Raw genomic sequence first — 18,060 nt, 5'->3', positions numbered from 1 at the left:
CAGCAAGGGTGGGGAGGGAGTGGGGCTAGGGGAGGGGAAGGCGCTGCACAGCTGGTGGGGCACGGGACTGAGCCATGAGCGGATCATCCAGGGGCTGCAGGTCCTGCTGCTATGCGCACCCCGGGGGGCGCGGGGGCGTGTGCCTGCAGATCTGCATGGGGCAGGACAGGTTGCCACTGTGGGCTGGGGCCAGGGCTGCGCTGGACTCTTCTGACTCAGGGCAGGGTGGGCACTGGAGGCTCTGTCCCCTCTGGCCTAGTGGTGCAGCCGAGGCCAGCTCCACTCTGGCTCCCCCCAGGCAGCGCAGGGCTGGGAATGGGGCCGGTGCATGGGGGCAGCCAGGGCCGGTGCAGGCCTGAGGGGTGCTGGATTTGTTGGTGTGGGAGGTGCTGGCGCTGGCGCCAGGAAATGACTCTGGGCACGGGGAAGCAGTGGCCACACCAGCGCAGCAGGCCCCAGCCCTGATCCCAATCCTGGGCCCAGCTCTGCTCTGCTCTCTCCCAAATCCCTGCCTGGCCCCAGCTCCAGCCCCAGCCCCATTCCCTCTCCCTTCTGCCCCTTCCCCCACACTTTCCTGCTGGGGGCAGGGCATGTGCATGCATGCACATATGTGCTCAGCCTCACCACCCCCCACCAAAAAAAAAAAAATTCTCCCTCTGCCTATGCTGCTACCACTAGTTTCTCCACCATCGCTGGACCTGGGCCTGCTGCCTGGGCAACCCTGGCCCATCTGCCCTGTATGCACTGCTGGGGGTGCTGGATGGAGCAGGTGGGCAGGGTCCCTGTGGGCAGGGCCCAGGCAGCTGGGACAGGGCCACAGGCAGGTGGGGAGCCACGTCCAGGAGTGGGATGGGTGGGCAGAGGCCAGGGCCAGGATTGTTGGATGGTGACTGTGGGGCCAGGACCGAGGGCAGTCATAATCCATTCCCTGCACCACCCAACCTGCAATGAGGATCACAGCTCTGCCCCAGGCCCCAGTCTTGTGCTGTCACTGCCCTGTAATCCCAGCCCTGGGCCCCACCCACTGGTCCCACTCCCAGGTGCTGATCCCTGCCTGCCCGCAGCTCCATGCCATCCACCCAGCCAAGCGTGTCCTGCCTGGGATAGCCGGGCTGGTCTCCATGGAGACCCTGCCCTCCTGCTCCATGCAGCACCCTCTGCAATGGATGCGGGGTAGATGGGCCCAGGCCAGACAATATCAATTTTCCCGCTCCCCCCTCTACTGTGTCAGGTCAGCACCTCCCCACCTCCAGCACGCAACAGCTCCCCCAAATCCTCCAGCTAAAATAATCACGCAGCCCTGGTTAATGGGGGTCCTTGTCAAGTAGTAGAGCTGCAGACCTGGGTGACAAGACAAGACAAGGATTTTTAGCACCAGCAGAGACTGAATAACTTTGTTGACACATTAACAAGGTGGGGATGAGAGGCGACACTCAGGAGGCTTCCAGATAAGCATGACAATTAACAGAGCAGGAAGGAAACAGCATGACGACCTGAGATCAGGAGACAGTCTGAAGAGAGAGACCAGCCAAGCCATTTTGGGGCAAACTGTAGACAGCTAAGTGACTTGGGCTCTCAGAGCTATGTGGGCTGGAGTGGGGACAGAAGGACTGCTCAACACTGGAGGGGGGCGAGAAAGTCTGTCCGAGTGGCCTTTCTCTGATAAATGCCTGTACTAAAGAGGAGCCAGCTGTTTTGCTGCTTGGAACGTCGGGCTACAACTCTCACTTATCAAGAGGTAAAGTCTCTTTCTCTCTCGAACTGACCTGGAAATTAGTTTCCCTAAGGCAAGGCCACAAAAAAAACCTCATGGAGGTTCAAGGACCAAAAGATCAGGGCATTAGGGTGGGAAGGAGGCAGGGCTCCCCCCTAACCTAGCAGCCAACCCAGAGTAGGCTTCAGGGCAGACTCTCAGAGAGACCAGACAAGGCTAGAGAAGTTCCAAGCATGCACCCACCAGCAGGACGCCTGCTGGGGAACTCCACTTCATATCCACTCCCTGTCTGTCTGACAGTGAACCAATGATGACCACTCTGAGCTTGATTATCTAACCAGGAAAGCACCTGTCTTTTCATCTAGACCAGTGGTTCTCAACCTATTTGCCATAGTGGGCCACACCTACAGCTCTCAATGTGTTACATGGGCCGCACCCACACAACTTACTTCCTGTGTAACCATTTTAAAATGTTTTGTATTTGTTATCTGACAGTAATGCAAGACAAATCAATATTCTGTAATACTTCTCATTTCTACACTGTCACACATCTTTACTTCTTTTTTTTTTAACAGGATGTCACATTGGCTATGGCAGTGTGCTGATTGGGTCACAAGCAGCCCACAGGTTACAGGTTGAGAACCACTGATCTAGACTACACTTCCTTAGTTTGCTCATGAGAGTACTGTGGGAAATGGTGTAAAAATTCTTGCTAAAGTTGAGGTATATCATATCTAATGTTTTCCCTCCACTGATATAACTAGTCACCTAGTTATGGAAGAAAATTGGGTTGAGATGCTTATAGTCCATGTTTTTCCTTTAAAAACTTGAGTTTCTTTTTTGTCTGCATAATAACTTTATTTATTACTCTTTCTGAGCCCTTCTGATATAACCTGAACTTTTGTTTTCAAGCCAACAATATGGATGCTTTCCATTTTCAACATTTTAACAGGCCAACGTGCAAATCCTGCCCCCCCCCCAAAAACAAACCAAACCAAAACACAACACTTGCGTGGTATAGGTCAAGTCTATGTGGTAGACTGCCTGGGTCTAACAGCTGTGTTCAAGCATGCCACACTCCTCCATGCACCCTGCCTCCCCAGCTGGAAATTGCATAGGTGTATCCATGCAAGGCTAAGGGCAAGGCTAATTAGGATGGGAGTGGGCTTACTGGCATTGTCACTCAGCAGTGCTTTAATCAACATGGCAGGTTTATCATGTAGATACAGCTTTTGGTGTAGCTTCATCTTTACTACCGGAAGTCAAGGCGCACAGAAGTAAAACCAACCTATTTCATTAATTCATGAACATACCTAATAGTGTAAAGTTGTACTTTCTTTTATACTTTCTACTAAATTATACATATTTCTAATTTTGAAAGAAGTAAAGAAGAATTTTATTGACTACTTTAAGCATAATGAGATATCCAATGGAACTGAAGAAAAATGAAGCAGAAGCACATCTGTACAAGCTTGGAGACATTTTATTTCAAAAATCTTAATTTCCAGCCTTATGAGATTATTCCCTTTACTTGACATGGGATTTCCAAAAACTGTAGGGAACTATGGAAGTGATAAGGCATTCTATTTTCCTGTGCAATAGTATAGAAGAACATACTGGAGATTTAACCTATACTTGATTGGAATATAATGATGGGGATTTTCTGAGGAAAATTCATGGTATTACAGGATATTTCAAAAAGATTTCTAACCACTGTGAATTGACAGATACATTTTAATGACACAAAAATCATTACCCTGTATTTTAAGTAATATTACATTTAAAGATATTTTTTCCTGATGCAAAATTAAATGGGAGGCTTTGGGATCTACAGAAACACATGCCGTTATTTATGGCCTTTTCCTTTACAACCAGCTGAGAGGTATCCTCAGTAGCCATTAGCTAAAGCAGAGCTAATAATATCATGAAAAGCTTCCCCCTGTAAAAGATAAAAAATAACATATGATATTGCATTATAATTGTGCTTTTAATGAATGAAATGCTCTAAAAAGCCCCATTTACAAACTTATATAAGTGATGTCTATTGTCTACATAATGGACATTGAAATAAAGAGAAAAAATAGCTAAGTTACTATGGTATTGGCTGTGTCCTTTTAGATTTTACTGTTACCTAAAGATCACCTTTCAGGAGTAACTGAAATAGGATTTCAGGACAGGTAGGACTGTGTAGAATGCATTTGCTACATCATACTTCCAGGTGCCAACTTATACCTTTAATAACCTTATTTATAAAGGAGATTAATCTTCAGGATACTATATGTTGAGTAACTATGCTTAAAAATGCTATGGCCTAGTAAATGTTGACTTTTCACTTTAACATTAGTAACATACATATTACAGATAGTAGGTCTCTAGTGTGCTAGGCACTGTACCTAAACAAACTTAAAAAGAAACTGTTGCTTACTCAACAAACTAATATGAGAGGTGACACATGAAGACTTGGGGCGCTTTCAAGAGGGGAAATTTCAAAGGGGCAGCAGTTCCTACATTTTAACGGTTGTGTGAACAAGCTAAGAATGATACAAATGCAGCAAAACAATTCTAACTTTAAAGCTCATTCTTCCATGGTTAACATTAAAGGGTGTGTATCCACACTCAAAGTGTAGACAAGATAATGAATATGAGAAAGCTTTATCAAAAGCTGGAATCTGAGGCACATTACACGGGAAATCTCTGGTAACCAAACACAGATCTCTTGAGTCTCAGTCCTTGGCCTGTCTTTCCTTTCCAACTTACTGCACAACTATTTATGCTTAAAATATTCAGACTTCAGAGAAATCTTATGCCTTTATAGGGATAGCTTGTAGTAAAAAGCTTACTATTTTTTTCAAAGTACAATAACAATTACTTGGCCTCTAAGCTCTTTGAGGCAAGCACTTGTTTTTTCTTCCATGTTTTTGCAGCACCTAACAAGGGGTTTGACAGTAATACCATATTTACTCGAATCCAAGATGAGGTTCCCCCACATTCAACATGGGGGAAATGCCCCTTGTCTTAGATTCAAGTACAAGACAGAAGAGCAGTGGCTGCAGCTTTGACTCCAACCCAGAGCCAGCACATACTCTGTCCTCCATGCACTCGAAGACAGAGTTGGAGCTGCTGCTCCTTCTGCCACCTGTCCCTTGCAGCCTTTGCTCCCTGTTGCCACCTACCCTTGCTGCTGCTGCCTATCCCCCCATCACTGCTTACCTTCCTGTTGCAGCTCCAGCTCTGGCCCAGGGCATGGAGCACAGATTATATGTTGGCTCTGGCCCTCATTCAGCTATGTAATAGCGCCAGTGAATGGTTGTAGCTCCAACCATGGTTCCATGGCCAGGGCGGAGGCCAGATCTGCTACCACTACAACTGCTGCTATGTGGCTAGACGGGGACTGGAGCCAGTATGTGCTCTGTGCTCCATGCCCCAGGCCAGAGCTGGAGTTATGATAAGAAAGTTAGCTGTGGCAGTTGACATGGGGGGCAGGTGCTGGGGGTAACAGGCACTACCAGGAGGGTTGGGTGGCAGGGGGGACAAATGGTAGAGGGTGAGATGCCGGGGGAGGCATAAACACCATGGTGGGGGCAGGGTTGTGATGGGTGGCTGCCAGGGGGTACAGATACCATGGGAGAGTGAGGTGGGGGGACAGGTGGCAGGGGCAGACTACTTGCCCCTGCTTGCTCTGCTGCAGTGGTGGGGAGAACAAATTCAAGACAAGCCTCCAATAATTAGATTCTAGACAGGGAAAATCATGTCAAATGTGTAAATTTTCTGTGTCCAAAATCTAGTTATTGGGCAGTCATCTTAAAGTCAAAGTCATCTTGGATTTGGGTAAATCCAGTAATAATGAGTTAGTTTTGTTTAAGCCTCCAGGTCAAATATTCTTAGGCTTCTCTTTTCCTCAGAATTATTTTTGTACACCAGAACTTCATGGGCTTTACTGTGGGCACTATTCATGCTGATTTACAAATTGGGAAACTGTGGCACAGAGAAAGTGTAACTTGTCTAGAGTGGCAGAGGCAATGACAGAGCTGAATGCATTTACCACGTATGGAGCATGGAACTAGATAATGGGTTTGTCAGTTCATGTGCAGACTACACCATAATGTGAATACTGCAAGTTAGAGGAATACCCAGATGCTGGCAGAATTCTGGAAATTAGGAAAGGTAGGCAGGACTGTTTGATTTAACCATCATATCTCTTTAGCACAGAGGAGCCTGAGGGTAATTTAGCACAGATCTGTGCTGGCTATCAATGGGTAGGTATGAAATGAGATCTACAGGTGCAACAAGTTTGTAGGAAAGAAAAGGACTGCATTAGTGTGAGCCTATATTCTGCCTGGCCAGGAGTGGGCAAACAGTCCCTGCACTATCAGCCAGACATGGAGTCATGCTTGAGGTGCAATTAATCTAGCAGGGGTAGCTGAGCAGCAGTTTGTGTGATCAAATATGACTCCTGCCTCCACCCTGAATGCTGCTTCTCTAACTGAGCCTACAGAGAACCTGAAGACTCTAAGCACATTCTGCAGCTTTTGGAACATGGTACAAAAGCTACACCCAACAGTTCATCTTCTGGCCACAAGTTTTCAGGCAAGTAGACTATGAAGCCTGAAGCTGACCTCATGTTCTGGTTCATGAAAATCCTAGTGTTTATGCATGCATAAGACCAGGAGCCCACTCAGAAATTAACTCATGTATACATTCACATCTTTTGTTATTTATATCTTCCTTACTCTTAATTATTTAGGAGAAACATTTTTCTGAAGAAAGGTAGCCAAATAAGCATGTGGGCACCTGTGAGTCATACCTTGTTATAATCTGAAGCCGTCAGATTTCTTAACTCATACACGCTGACTTGTCCCATACTGTCCCCTATTAGAAGGCAGTCTGTGTTTTTAGCAAAAAGTAAAGTTGTGAATTTCACTCCTGGGTTGGCATAACTAATGATTAAAGGGTCCAAACTGCAAACAGAGAATGCAATTATGTTGATACCTACTAGAACAAATAGACATTTTCCTAACATCACAGAACACAATTATAGCAGTAGTCTAAACATAAGAGAGTGCTGCAGTACCTTCTACTTTTATGCTCTGGATCACTGGTGCTCATACTGTGGGCCAGGTGAATGGCACAGGGCTCATCCATGGGTTGAGTGGGCCCCATGCTTCCCCCAAGTGCTGGCATTGGGCCCTCGGGTTCTGGGGCCCAATCATGGTGTATGGGGGCAAGGTGGAGGCAGTGTAGGTCCCAGGGCATGAGCTCAGCTGGGTGGAAGTAGTGCAGAAGCTATACTGTCTGGCTCAGCCAGGATTGGGCTCCACGGGCCCTCTGCTGCCCCCGCCTAGCCTCCATGCACCAGGAATGAGCCCTGAGCTGCTCTGTAAGCCCAATCTGTGCGCCACAGACTGCGGGACTCCCCACAGATCTTTGGGCTGGATGACAGTGCCAGGGCCTGGATCTGGCCTGCAGACCAAGGGTTGAGCACCCCTACTCCAGATGAACAAAACTCCAAGTAATAATGATAGTGAATTTTGCCAGTTCTCAACCCTTACCAGCCAACATTGGTGACATGTAGGGTGTGCACATGCCGCCCCTGAGATTGGCTGCTGCTGAAACTGCCAGCGGTAGCCAATCGCTGCTCAGTGCCTGCCATCCCACCCCCACCGATGCAGCCGCCTGCAGGTGGTCCCCGCTCAGCCTGCCCTCACCACCACCATGTCCCTGCTGCCAACATCGTCACCACCACGTGTGGGCAGTTGCCATCCCCCGCAGCCTCAGGAGGCACAAGGTGTTCATACCAGCCCAGATACCCTGGTTACCTAAAATATTATCTGTTCTACTGTCTAATTTTTACTTTCTTGTAATACAAATAATTTGATTCTTAGCAAAAACTATATGGGGCCTAATTCTCTACTGCTTTACACTAGTTGTAGGCATTTACATTGGGAAGAGCAGGTTTGCACTACTACAACAAGTATATGTAAACAAAAAATTGTACTGTGACAACTTTAAACCCAATTTGCATCAGTGAGATGAACTGAAGGGGAACTAGCCTTTGCATCTGATGTCTTATCTGTAAAACTCTCAACATATTTAAGCTCACGAATCTTTAAAAAAATCCATGAAAATGACAGCATCCATGACTTGTAGCAGAAAAGGATCTGTACAATTATCAATTCCCTAAGCCATCCAGTCCCTAACCCTTTAATTAAAAGGTGCTCTGATATACACTTTATTGTAGCTAGCCAATGTGTTCGGATGCAGTACAAAGTTATATGCAAATAAATATATGCTTTGCAATTATAATCATCAGGTATTAGTACTGATTGGATCCTTCAGGCACTATGGGTGCTGACAGATGTGGATTTAAAAAAAAAATCGCACTTTAGCAGAAGAAGCAGCGTGTTAGTTCAACCCAGCTCCGCAGCATCTGTATAGTTCAGGCGATTCAGCAAGGATTTTTCACACTTTTATCTAATAGCTGATTTAATCAACTATTGGATAAAAGCACCAAAAAAGCCCCACTAAAGCACCCAATCTACACAGATGTTGGATGAGTTGGGTCCAACTATCATAATGCCTCTTCCGGGCATGTGCTGGGCTTGGCGTAGGGGTACACAGTTTTAAGTGCCGTTTTGGAGGGTTTTTATGTCTGTAAACAGCCAAACATACTAAAAATATTTAATGATAATAATACTGTATTTCTATTATATCAGGATCCTCCTCAAGAAGAATTATTACTTACGTGCTGACACTAAGGTCCCAAATTTCCACTCTACTTTCATTCACCGCTGCAAAAATAAAGGCTGATTTGGGAGACCACATAATGTCATGAACCACAGTAGTGGTCGAGCTGAAAATTAAATGTGGCTTAAGTGAATCTTGGCACCATAAAATAATACTCCAGTCTGCAGAACAGCTTAAAAACATGTCAGTGCTGAATGGATTCCATGCAATCTTGTACACAGGACCCTTCACATTGAAGAAAAGATGGGGAAAGAAAAGGATTGCAAATTATTCCAGAACTTATACTTTCAAGCTGAGTAAAGATGTCTAATGAAGTTTGGCACTCAAATTTCACTGATTTCCTCAAGAGTTAGGTGCTTAATTGCCTTCTGTTTTTAATGATCATTAGTTAAAGTTTATATTCTCTACCACTTTCACATACGTGTACACACACATACATGCATGCATAAGGATAACAAAAACTAGAGAAGGGCTCTATATTTTTAGGAGCAAAAAGTATTTGGGTGATACTGATGATTCAGTAGTGATTTTACTTTTCCCTTTGAGTTGCTTCTGATTCAGTGATGTTAGAAGAAACTGCTGTTAATACTGCAATCTGTTGGATGAGTCATGAAGTAGATATGCTAACTTACTGTATTGTTAAACGTTTTATAGGTAGTGTTGGAGTGATGTAGCCATAATGTTCCAGGAAAAAATATAAGATAAGGAATTGTGTAGGTGATATCTTTGTTGGATCAAATGTACAGTAATGAAATGTATTAATCCTGGTAGCACTTCAGCAAGAGTACCAGAGTTGGAGATCTTGGGTCTGCCAGGGTTACCAATAATACTATACAGTTGGTCCAATAAATGGTCCATGATTAGCAATTCTTAAATAATCTGTATATTGAAGAAGGTAATACCCACAGGAGTTTTGAATGCTTTATACTTTGTAGCTTGTTGTTAGCCTAAGAAAAGCAGATTTGGTTTTAATATCCATGTTTCAATATGTTATCTGATGAATATAAGATATGAAATAATTAAACTTGTTCAGTGTAATCAAATATTGTTTCTGATGTAGCTGACCCAGCAACTTTTTCTGAGTAAACTCACCTTATGTGCTCTGTAAGTCTCTAGGAACTGCTCATTGTATGAACAAGAACATTTGTGTATATGCCCTTCTTCAGTTCCAGCCAGATATATATTAGTATCCTGAAACAAAAATACAAATAACCTACTTTGGGATTCATCTTGTTTGACATTTCAGTTCTTTTTTCATGCCCTTGTGACAAGCTATTTAGCAGTATTTGCAGATTTTAAGTTCTGACAGACAAACCATGCCATAAGCACTTCGGTGTGGGTGGGTGCGATGTTTGTGGGGTGTGTGATTGTGTGTGGGGGAGGGTATGATTGTAGGGTTTGTGGGTATGGTGGGGTCTGCATGGGAGTGCCCGTGTGCGCATCCCCCAAGCCGGTCAACACCCGCCCCACAACAGCCCAGAGCCTATGTATCCTGCAGTGCCTCCCGCCCCTGCCAGCAGCGTGCATCCCCAGTGCACCACGCCCACTCCGGACTCACCCCCACTAGAGTGGATCAGCTGGAACAGGGCACAGCTCTGACCCAGCCTGCCCCACGCCACCCACCCATGGCATTTCCTCATGTAGTGCAGCAGGGGTGGACTACCTGCTACCTGTCTAGGTAGCGCAGGCAGCGGTGGTAGCTCCTGCATGCTGCCGCCCTCCTCTCCTCCCATGGTACTAGCAGGGACAGCCCCAACCTTGTACTCTCTGCACCTGCTCCAGGTTCACCCACCCAGGCTCAGCAGCAGCAGCACAGGACAAAAGCTATTGCTCAGCATGGGGGGAAAGCAGCCCATCCCCCTCCTGCTGCCAGCCGTTCCTGCTGCAACTGCCCAGAGCCCATGCAAGGCTGCTCTGTGTCTGCTCTGTGCTGCCAGCACTACCCCACAGGGCAGTCTGGAGGCAGCAGTGACAGCAGCAGAGACCCAGGGCAGCCCTGCATGGACTCTGGGTGGCTGCAGCAGGAAGCTGCTGGCAGCAGGAGGGGCTGTTTTTACCCTGCACTGAGAAACAGCTTCGGTCCCTTGCTGCTGCTGCTGAACCTGGGAGGGTGAGCCTGGAGCAGACAGAGCGCACGGGGTCAGGACTCTGCAGCGTGGGGGGGAAAGTGGTCCCTCCCGCTGCCAGTAGTTCCTGCTGCAGCTGCCTGGAGCCCGTACAGGGCTGTCCTGCATCTACATCAAAGTTACCACTGCCTCCAGGCTGCCCCGTGGAGCAGCGGTGACAGCACTGAGCAGAAGCAGGGCAACCCCATGTAGGCTCCAGGCAGCTGCAGCAGGGAAGGGCCACTTTCCCCCTCATGCTGAGCAACAGCTTCTGCCTGGTGCCACTGCTGCTGAGCCTGGATGGGTGAGCCCAGAGCAGGGGCGGGGCGTGCAAGGTTGAGGATGTGCAGCATGGGTCCAGGGCTGGTGGTGGCAGCAGCTGAAAGGAGCTGCCTGCCACCTGGGCTACCTAGAAAGGCAGTCCAGCTGTGGAGCGGCCTCAGCCCTGCTGTGTGCCCAAAGGCAACAGGATGCACCATGGCTGGACTGTGCCTGGGCCAGGGGACCTGCCACAGGCCAGACAAACACCCACCGTGGGCTGGATTCATCCTGCAGGATATATTTTGCCCACCCCTGCTCTAGCTAAATGAGTAAAGGCAAAACACATTGATCTGCTGAGGCCACATATCTTCCATTCTGAAACATTCATTCATTTACAGGTGGACATTCCTTCAGTTTGGGGAGATGACTAACTTAGGTCTTTGGTATCCAGGAGCTGTAAAAGTGGCATGCAGCTGAGTTCCTGTGTTGGGCTTAACTCAAAGGAAACCAGGAATCAGGCTCTCTAATTTACGTGGATTGTTATTAGGAGTAAATACATTAATTCTTAACATAAACAAATCAAAGGCACAGTTATTTAGCGAGGCTGAACTAAGAAACAGTCTATTTATGAATAAATACATTAAGCCTGTAAAAGTGATACCTTCTCTCTTTCATATGTCATGAAAACAGATAATCACAACATATGGTGGCTGTTAAAATACATACGTCAAAGTGTTAACTTGTGTAAGCTTGTATAGGCCTGATCATCTTATATCACTTGAAGATCTGGCCCATAATGTTTAGTTCTGTTAGATAAAACTTTAGCCATGATGCAATTCCTGAACCTACCTTTGGATGAAAGTCAAAGCACATTCCTGGAGCCTGTCGAGATATCAAAGCTTCACTTTTCTTTTCCTTTTCACCTGTTATTTTTTTTCTTTCATTTCCTATTCGCTTTAGTTTCAGTAGATCTGTTCAAATGTACAATAAATGAAACTGTTTTTCATGAAACAGATACAAGTATATTATAATGTTCTGAATAATTCACAAGTAGTTAGAATGTTTAATAACTGAAATGTTTTACCTAGGGCTTTTTTACATGGACAAATTTGCAATATAAAGTACTTAGGCAATTGTTACTGTATTTTCTCATATAATCTCCCCTTCCTCCCCCCCCAAAATAAAAAAAATCCCAAAACAAAACATGCACCCTGCTTTGGAAGACAGCATGTAGAAAAAAAGTGTTTCTGAGGGTCACAGCCAACTGTGTGACATGAAGTAAGTGTTCCTGGAAAAGCAGTTTCCAGGAAGTGTGGCATCCCAGGAGATAGCCTGGGTAAGGCAACAGCAGGCAGCAGGAACTTCCTGGTAAAGCAGCAAGTTCCTGATGCTTCACTCAAATCATCTCCTGGGATGCCACATTTCCTGGACACTTTCTTTCCCCAGAAGGACTTACTCTGGTAAGGACTTACAAGGTTAGGCCCCAGACTCTTGCAAGGTCAGTAGCAAGACTGCTAGTTCTTTACTATAAGTATTTCTTTGTATAATTCCTGTAAATAAAATGTTGTTTTTGCATCACAGGCCTCATCAGCTACTCACTTCCTGCTTCAGGCACAAGCTACAGGTGCTTAGCTGTGAGAGGCTTAACCCAGCCTAATGCAAGTAGCAGCCCTTTTTGTGCATGGCATGCACAGTGTCCCCAGGTATGCTTCTTTTTCAGTGAAGGAAACAACTTTCCCACATAAGACATATTCCTCAAGTTGGGGAGGAGGTGATTTTTGGGGGAAAAATGGATGTTGCGTATGAGAAACACTATTTCCCCATATAAAAAAGTCCCCCCCAAAAAGGGCACTTACCAGTGCAGCCTAGTCCTTTCCGTGTAAGCCACTTGGTTATTCTTCCATCTGCACAGATGGAGATTAATACCTCTCCTTTGTCATCTCCAGTTGTACCCCTATCCTGTTCTATCCACTTGAGCTGCCATACAGGACCTATATGTTTATTTAAAGATTCACTGAAACAGAGGAATGCACACAGTAAACTTACCAGTAACAAAAATAAGAAGCCTCTGGAAAAGCTCTTACTATAGTGACATCAATGTCTGCAACATTTAAGAACACATATTTGGAACATTCAGTTGTTTGTCAGATGCTTATTTTAATGTTCGTAAATGGTTCATTTTAATGAGAAAAAAGACATGGTTCTATTGTTTTGAAAAGTTGTTTCTATTCGGGAATGTGTTTTCATGAATTCTTCATGAATTGAAGAATGACATTTAAAGACTGAAGTACCTTCCTTTAGATGCCTCTATCATTGTGTTGATGCTGTGTTCTTTGAAAACCATCTACTTTTGTTGAAATAAGTGGGAAATGTGTTCGGGGCTAGATCTTGTAAGGTCCTGAACATATTTTGAAACAAGCTGAGTAATATCTACTTCTACTGACTTCAGTCGGCACCTTCCAGGATTATGCCCCAAATTATGCAGTTGAGTTCAAATCAGATATTTCCCTAACCATCTCTACTCTCTCACTGTCTCTACAGTTCCTATTAACCTAGATCAGGGCACCTGTACATGTCTTATTTCCTCCCATCACAGAGCCACATTATTGTCTAAAAAGCCAAGGTGTTATACCCTGACCCCTTCAGGGCGGGGACTGTCTTTGTATAGAAACTAGTAAACTGGAGCACGCATTCTGACAGCAGCCTTTGGATGTTACTTTAATATAAACACTTAATATTAATAATCCTACAGAGTAATTAATGGCAGCATGCATGGAACTGGGTGGATATTGCCAAAAGGGTAAATATGTGAAGGATGGCCCAACCTAGTCCTTTCTGACCATTTACATGTGTCAAAAAGCATCCCACAATCTTCACACCCATAGAATCTGTTCAAGAAATACTCCAGGACTGCAACTATTTAGATGTTACAAGTCATTCTGGAGATACAAAGCTGACTGGAGTGAAATTGTCCAGCATTTCTGAGTATTCACTGAATCTGTTTATTCAAGTGTTCTACTATTCACTCACCAAATGGGCAGAAGTCTACAACTAAGAAAACAAGACAGGAAACGAGGTCCAAGATGGGGTGTCTGCAGTCTTACCTACTATCCATAACTGCAGTGGGATTCCGACTCTGTACATTAAATATTGCAACTGTACCATTGTACATTCCAACTGCTAAAAGGTTTGGGTTTGCTACAGAGAAATCCAAAGCAGTAACACCATGATCACAGTGATAAATACGCTCTGGCCACTGCGCAGAAGGAAAAAATAGCACATGTTAATTTAATGTCTTCACTGAAGTGCCAGACAACCTACAATTTCAAAAGTTTGGAAAATCATGGAACATTAAAATTGAAAATAAAGCTATGCACAAATTTTACTTTTATTATAAACTATAAGTTAGTTTGAGCCTAAATTGCATTACATCTATGAACTCGTGTTCTGGGAAAACCAGATGTTTGAATAAAGTAGGTTTCCAGTCCCCTCTATATGTAATTCTTGGTTTTACACAACCAAAACTTTCCTCCAATTCTGCCCTTCACAATTTTCTACCAAAGTTTACTGCATTTAGTCCTTGTTATAAGAAATAAAGTGGGTATTTGTCTGAACATAACTGTATTTCAATGCACGTCATCTCTTGATTTTCAAGGTTAAGCATTCAAATACTGTAGCAGTAGGAGTCATGCAAGTCATATGATTGTTGGTGATCTATTGAATTTGTTTATTTCATGCTACCATAAATAGAACAACTGAAGTGTTAGAGGAAAGAAGAACCCCAAATTATAGGATTGATTCTGGACTCCAATTTAGAGTTTTAGCCTGAATACAGTATGTAAGCACACCACTATTATTTGATTGTGACTATTCAGCACATTTTACTGCGTATTTAAACATGTGACTTAAAATATGTGTCACGCATTAGAATGTGTGACTTTTATGTAAGCCCCCTTCGCTTCATTTGTTTGTATAAATAAAAGCTAAGGGGGAGTTCTGGGTTCTGGACCCTACTGCAAGGCCTGTTTCTGGATTTTTAATGAAGGGGGCCTTTGACAACCAACAGAAACAATTCTTTTAACAGGCTAGACTCCTGCCATTCAGGTGAGTGCCATAACCAGTGCTAGGCTGCAAAATCACATTCTCTCTGCAAGAAAGTGAGAACTGTAATCTAAAAATTAGTTTTTGAAACTGGGTGCCACTCAATTTACAAAAGTTATGGAGGTGCCTTGAATCCAGTGAGGAGTCCAAATAGGTTGAGAATCACTGGCTTAAATCATACAAGTTACTGTAATAAAAATGAATGTCCTCACTTTGGCCAGCATTAAATATTCAAAACTATATTTTAAACACCAGAATTTGAAGCTATTGCTTTTTATTTTTGATTTTGGAACATTTTAATTTGTGAAAAATTGATAATGTTTACAATTTGAATGGAAATCGTTCAGTTATAAAAGAACCCCCTTACTCTTCATGGTAAATGAAGAGTTTACTAAATGTTTAAACTTTATTACTTTACTTTACTAAATGTTTAAAACTTTACTAAATGTTTTTAGTTCAAAACGTTTATTTTGGCAATGTTCACTTTTCAAATAGAAATTTTAAGAAAACCTGTTATCTATTAAATGTGTTGTTTTTTAAAAATATTATGACAAAGTCACTTTTTGGGAATTGAATTTAAAATACTTGCTTTTTTTAATACAGGCCAAAGTATAACTTAATTACAGAAAAGGAAATGTACTAGGGAGGGGAAACACAAAAATTTAAATACAAATATCTTCAGTAATTAACAAATGTGGGAGACAAATATGAAAGATAAAGAAATTAGTTTTTACATTTGACATGTTTAAATGTTTTCCATAGTAGAAAAATCTTTAGAAAGGGATCTACACACCTGGAACTACCTGACGTAATAATCTTATCTACGGGGGCCCTGGGGATTGGAAATGGGGTATGGAGCTTTGCACTGATAGGTTGCCCAGCTTTAGCTGGTATTAACTGACAGTTTTCATCATCTGTTAGCTATTTGGTGGTCTATGGAAATGAGTTCAGTTCCCCATGGACAGCTATCTATATTACAAAACCAGGACAATTAGCACTTCTGTTGGCAGCATCACTAGAAAGGATGAATGTGCACAAAGTTACTTCTACATGCACCTCATCCAGATCAAATATAATGCACATTGCCAGGTACTATGGGGCAGCGTGGAGTACTAATTCTTTTTTGTGTCTGCCCTGAGAGGTAGAGAACCTTAGCTTCCAAGGTTTTTATTATCCTGTCATCAGAATTATAGTAGTTACCATATTTACTCAAGTCTAAGACAAGGTTTTTTCCCCTCAGTCAGCATGGGAGAAAAAAGCCCTTCATCTTAGATTCATGTACTGAAAGTGGGAGAGAGGGCAGTGGGAGGACAGGCTGTGGCTCTGACTCTGGCCCTGTGCCTGGGTCAGGGCCAGAGTCAGACCCCCAGTAGCTTCCCTACCTACCCCCACACTGGCGGTCAGACACAGCTCTGCTCCAGCTCAGGCTGGATTTCCTCCTGGGCACAGAGTACAGGGAAACACTGTCTCCAGCCCAGTCAATCAGCAGTGCTGCTGCTGCATGGCCCAGCAAGGGCTGTGCTTCCAAGTGCCATACTCCGTGACCTGGCAGGGAACAAAGCCCAAGTAGCATACTTTTACAAGGTAGAGACTGTGGGAGCAGGGGGAAAGGGGCAGAGATTTCAGAACTGCAGAGACTCCCTATGCCTGAAGGAGGGTGCTTGTGCCCAAAAACTTGCAAAGAATTTTTTTCCAATTACTCGGTCTAGTAAAAGATATCACATCTACCCAAAGAAGCTTGCCTGCCTGTCCTTAAACTAACACGGCTATAACGAAAACCCCTGCTCCAGAAGGAACATACTCTAAGCCAGAAAACAATTAACTGTACCAGGCAAACAGGAATAGGAAATTAAATAATCATACTAATTAAGACAAATACTAGCACAGCAAATATATACAAAAGTAACAACAACTGTATTGAGCTACTTTTTAGCTCTGTGTTACCATAGGGTTCTTCAGTGACCAACAGCAAGCCAAGCCTTTCTTCTGTTCTTTAAAACCAAATTGTCCATAACCAACAGCCAAAAGATCCTAAAAACCAAAAGCACAGCTTCGTAAATATACTTCAACTTAAGTAAAAATTTTGGCCCAGATTTTTAAATATCTTCCTGCCTATAATTAATTGTGAATACAAAGCCTATGCCTTAGGATAGGTTTACACTGTACAATCTAGTGCTGTGCTGATATACTTGACTTAACCCTGAATGAGTACGCTTGAGTATTGAAAGCTGCATAAACAGGTTAGCGTGGGGCTCTGGGCAAGTTAACCCAGCTGAGAAACAGAGTATATTAGCATTGGCACAGCACTGTGCTAATGCAGTTATACTATGTCTAGTACCTGAGCTCTCTTAGGTATCTTCTGATACACATCCATCCTGCATTCACACCCTACTCCAGCTTAGTATATGAAACGTAGGGCTTGTAATTTTATCTTGACGATTATGTATCCATTACCCCCCAAAGTTTAGAAGAATATGTTAACTTACTGGATTTAGTTTGTTCCAAGCCATGCTGCTTACGTTGTGCCCACTAGTCAGGTCACATGTATAAGACCACAGTCGTTCCAAACTGGGAGGTAAGACTTCTTCTGGGGCTTCACTTGGATCCAGAAAAAATGATGCACTACTTAAAGTGGGAAGATCAGAAGAAAGTACTTCCCTGTCTGCTTCCTCCTCTTCTGCCTCTGCCGGTGTTTCAACTATGTGTACTTCACTTGTACTTTCACCAACATGCGATGCAAGAGCTGGTTCTAAAATAAATTAATCCAGAAGAACCTCCATCATATTTATTTCATAGATCTGCAGTCCTGCTCAGTCTCACTAGAAACCTAGGACACAAACAGAAGTGACAATTTTTACCTGACCTGGCCACAGAAAGCAGGCTATAGCTTTGACCAAACACAAGTGCATGGCTGTAGACTGCTTAAAATGGCTGATCAGGTGAAAATCTGAAACCTCAATGCATGAGGGTTCAGGTGAAGACTTTTCAAAACAGAACAACTTCTGTAACTTGCGTCTGCCTGCTTGCCACCCTCTAAGCTGTTTTCAGAATGGAAGTGGGGAAAGGGAGTCTGGGTTTTTTTCAGCCCTGCTGGAGGATGGGGTGGGGTGGGTATGCTGGAGCTCCCCCCCCCCC

The 18,060-nt window shown here is 44.0% G+C and overlaps 1 protein-coding gene across 1 annotated transcript in view; it reads right to left on the bottom strand.

Moving 5' to 3' along the window:
* Positions 1–3,179: 3,179 nt before the first annotated feature.
* Positions 3,180–18,060, bottom strand: part of WDR78 (WD repeat domain 78) — a 33,251-nt gene continuing 18,370 nt past the window's right edge. Inside the window, exons 9-17 of the mRNA XM_019528425.1 lie at positions 17,412–17,674; positions 16,870–16,956; positions 13,929–14,080; positions 12,681–12,838; positions 11,674–11,795; positions 9,551–9,649; positions 8,457–8,683; positions 6,519–6,672; positions 3,180–3,653 (exon numbers count right to left, since the gene is read on the bottom strand). Of these exons, the coding sequence (XP_019383970.1) occupies positions 3,603–3,653; positions 6,519–6,672; positions 8,457–8,683; positions 9,551–9,649; positions 11,674–11,795; positions 12,681–12,838; positions 13,929–14,080; positions 16,870–16,956; positions 17,412–17,674 (1,313 nt within the window). The 3' untranslated portion in view covers positions 3,180–3,602. The remainder of the gene's footprint in view (positions 3,654–6,518; positions 6,673–8,456; positions 8,684–9,550; positions 9,650–11,673; positions 11,796–12,680; positions 12,839–13,928; positions 14,081–16,869; positions 16,957–17,411; positions 17,675–18,060) is intronic.

The sequence above is a fragment of the Gavialis gangeticus genome, unplaced genomic scaffold, assembly GCF_001723915.1.
Source record: "Gavialis gangeticus isolate Ggan-Ray unplaced genomic scaffold, GavGan_comp1, whole genome shotgun sequence".
NCBI classification, from domain to species: domain Eukaryota; kingdom Metazoa; phylum Chordata; order Crocodylia; family Gavialidae; genus Gavialis; species Gavialis gangeticus.
This window is presented reverse-complemented; position numbering and strand designations above follow the sequence as displayed.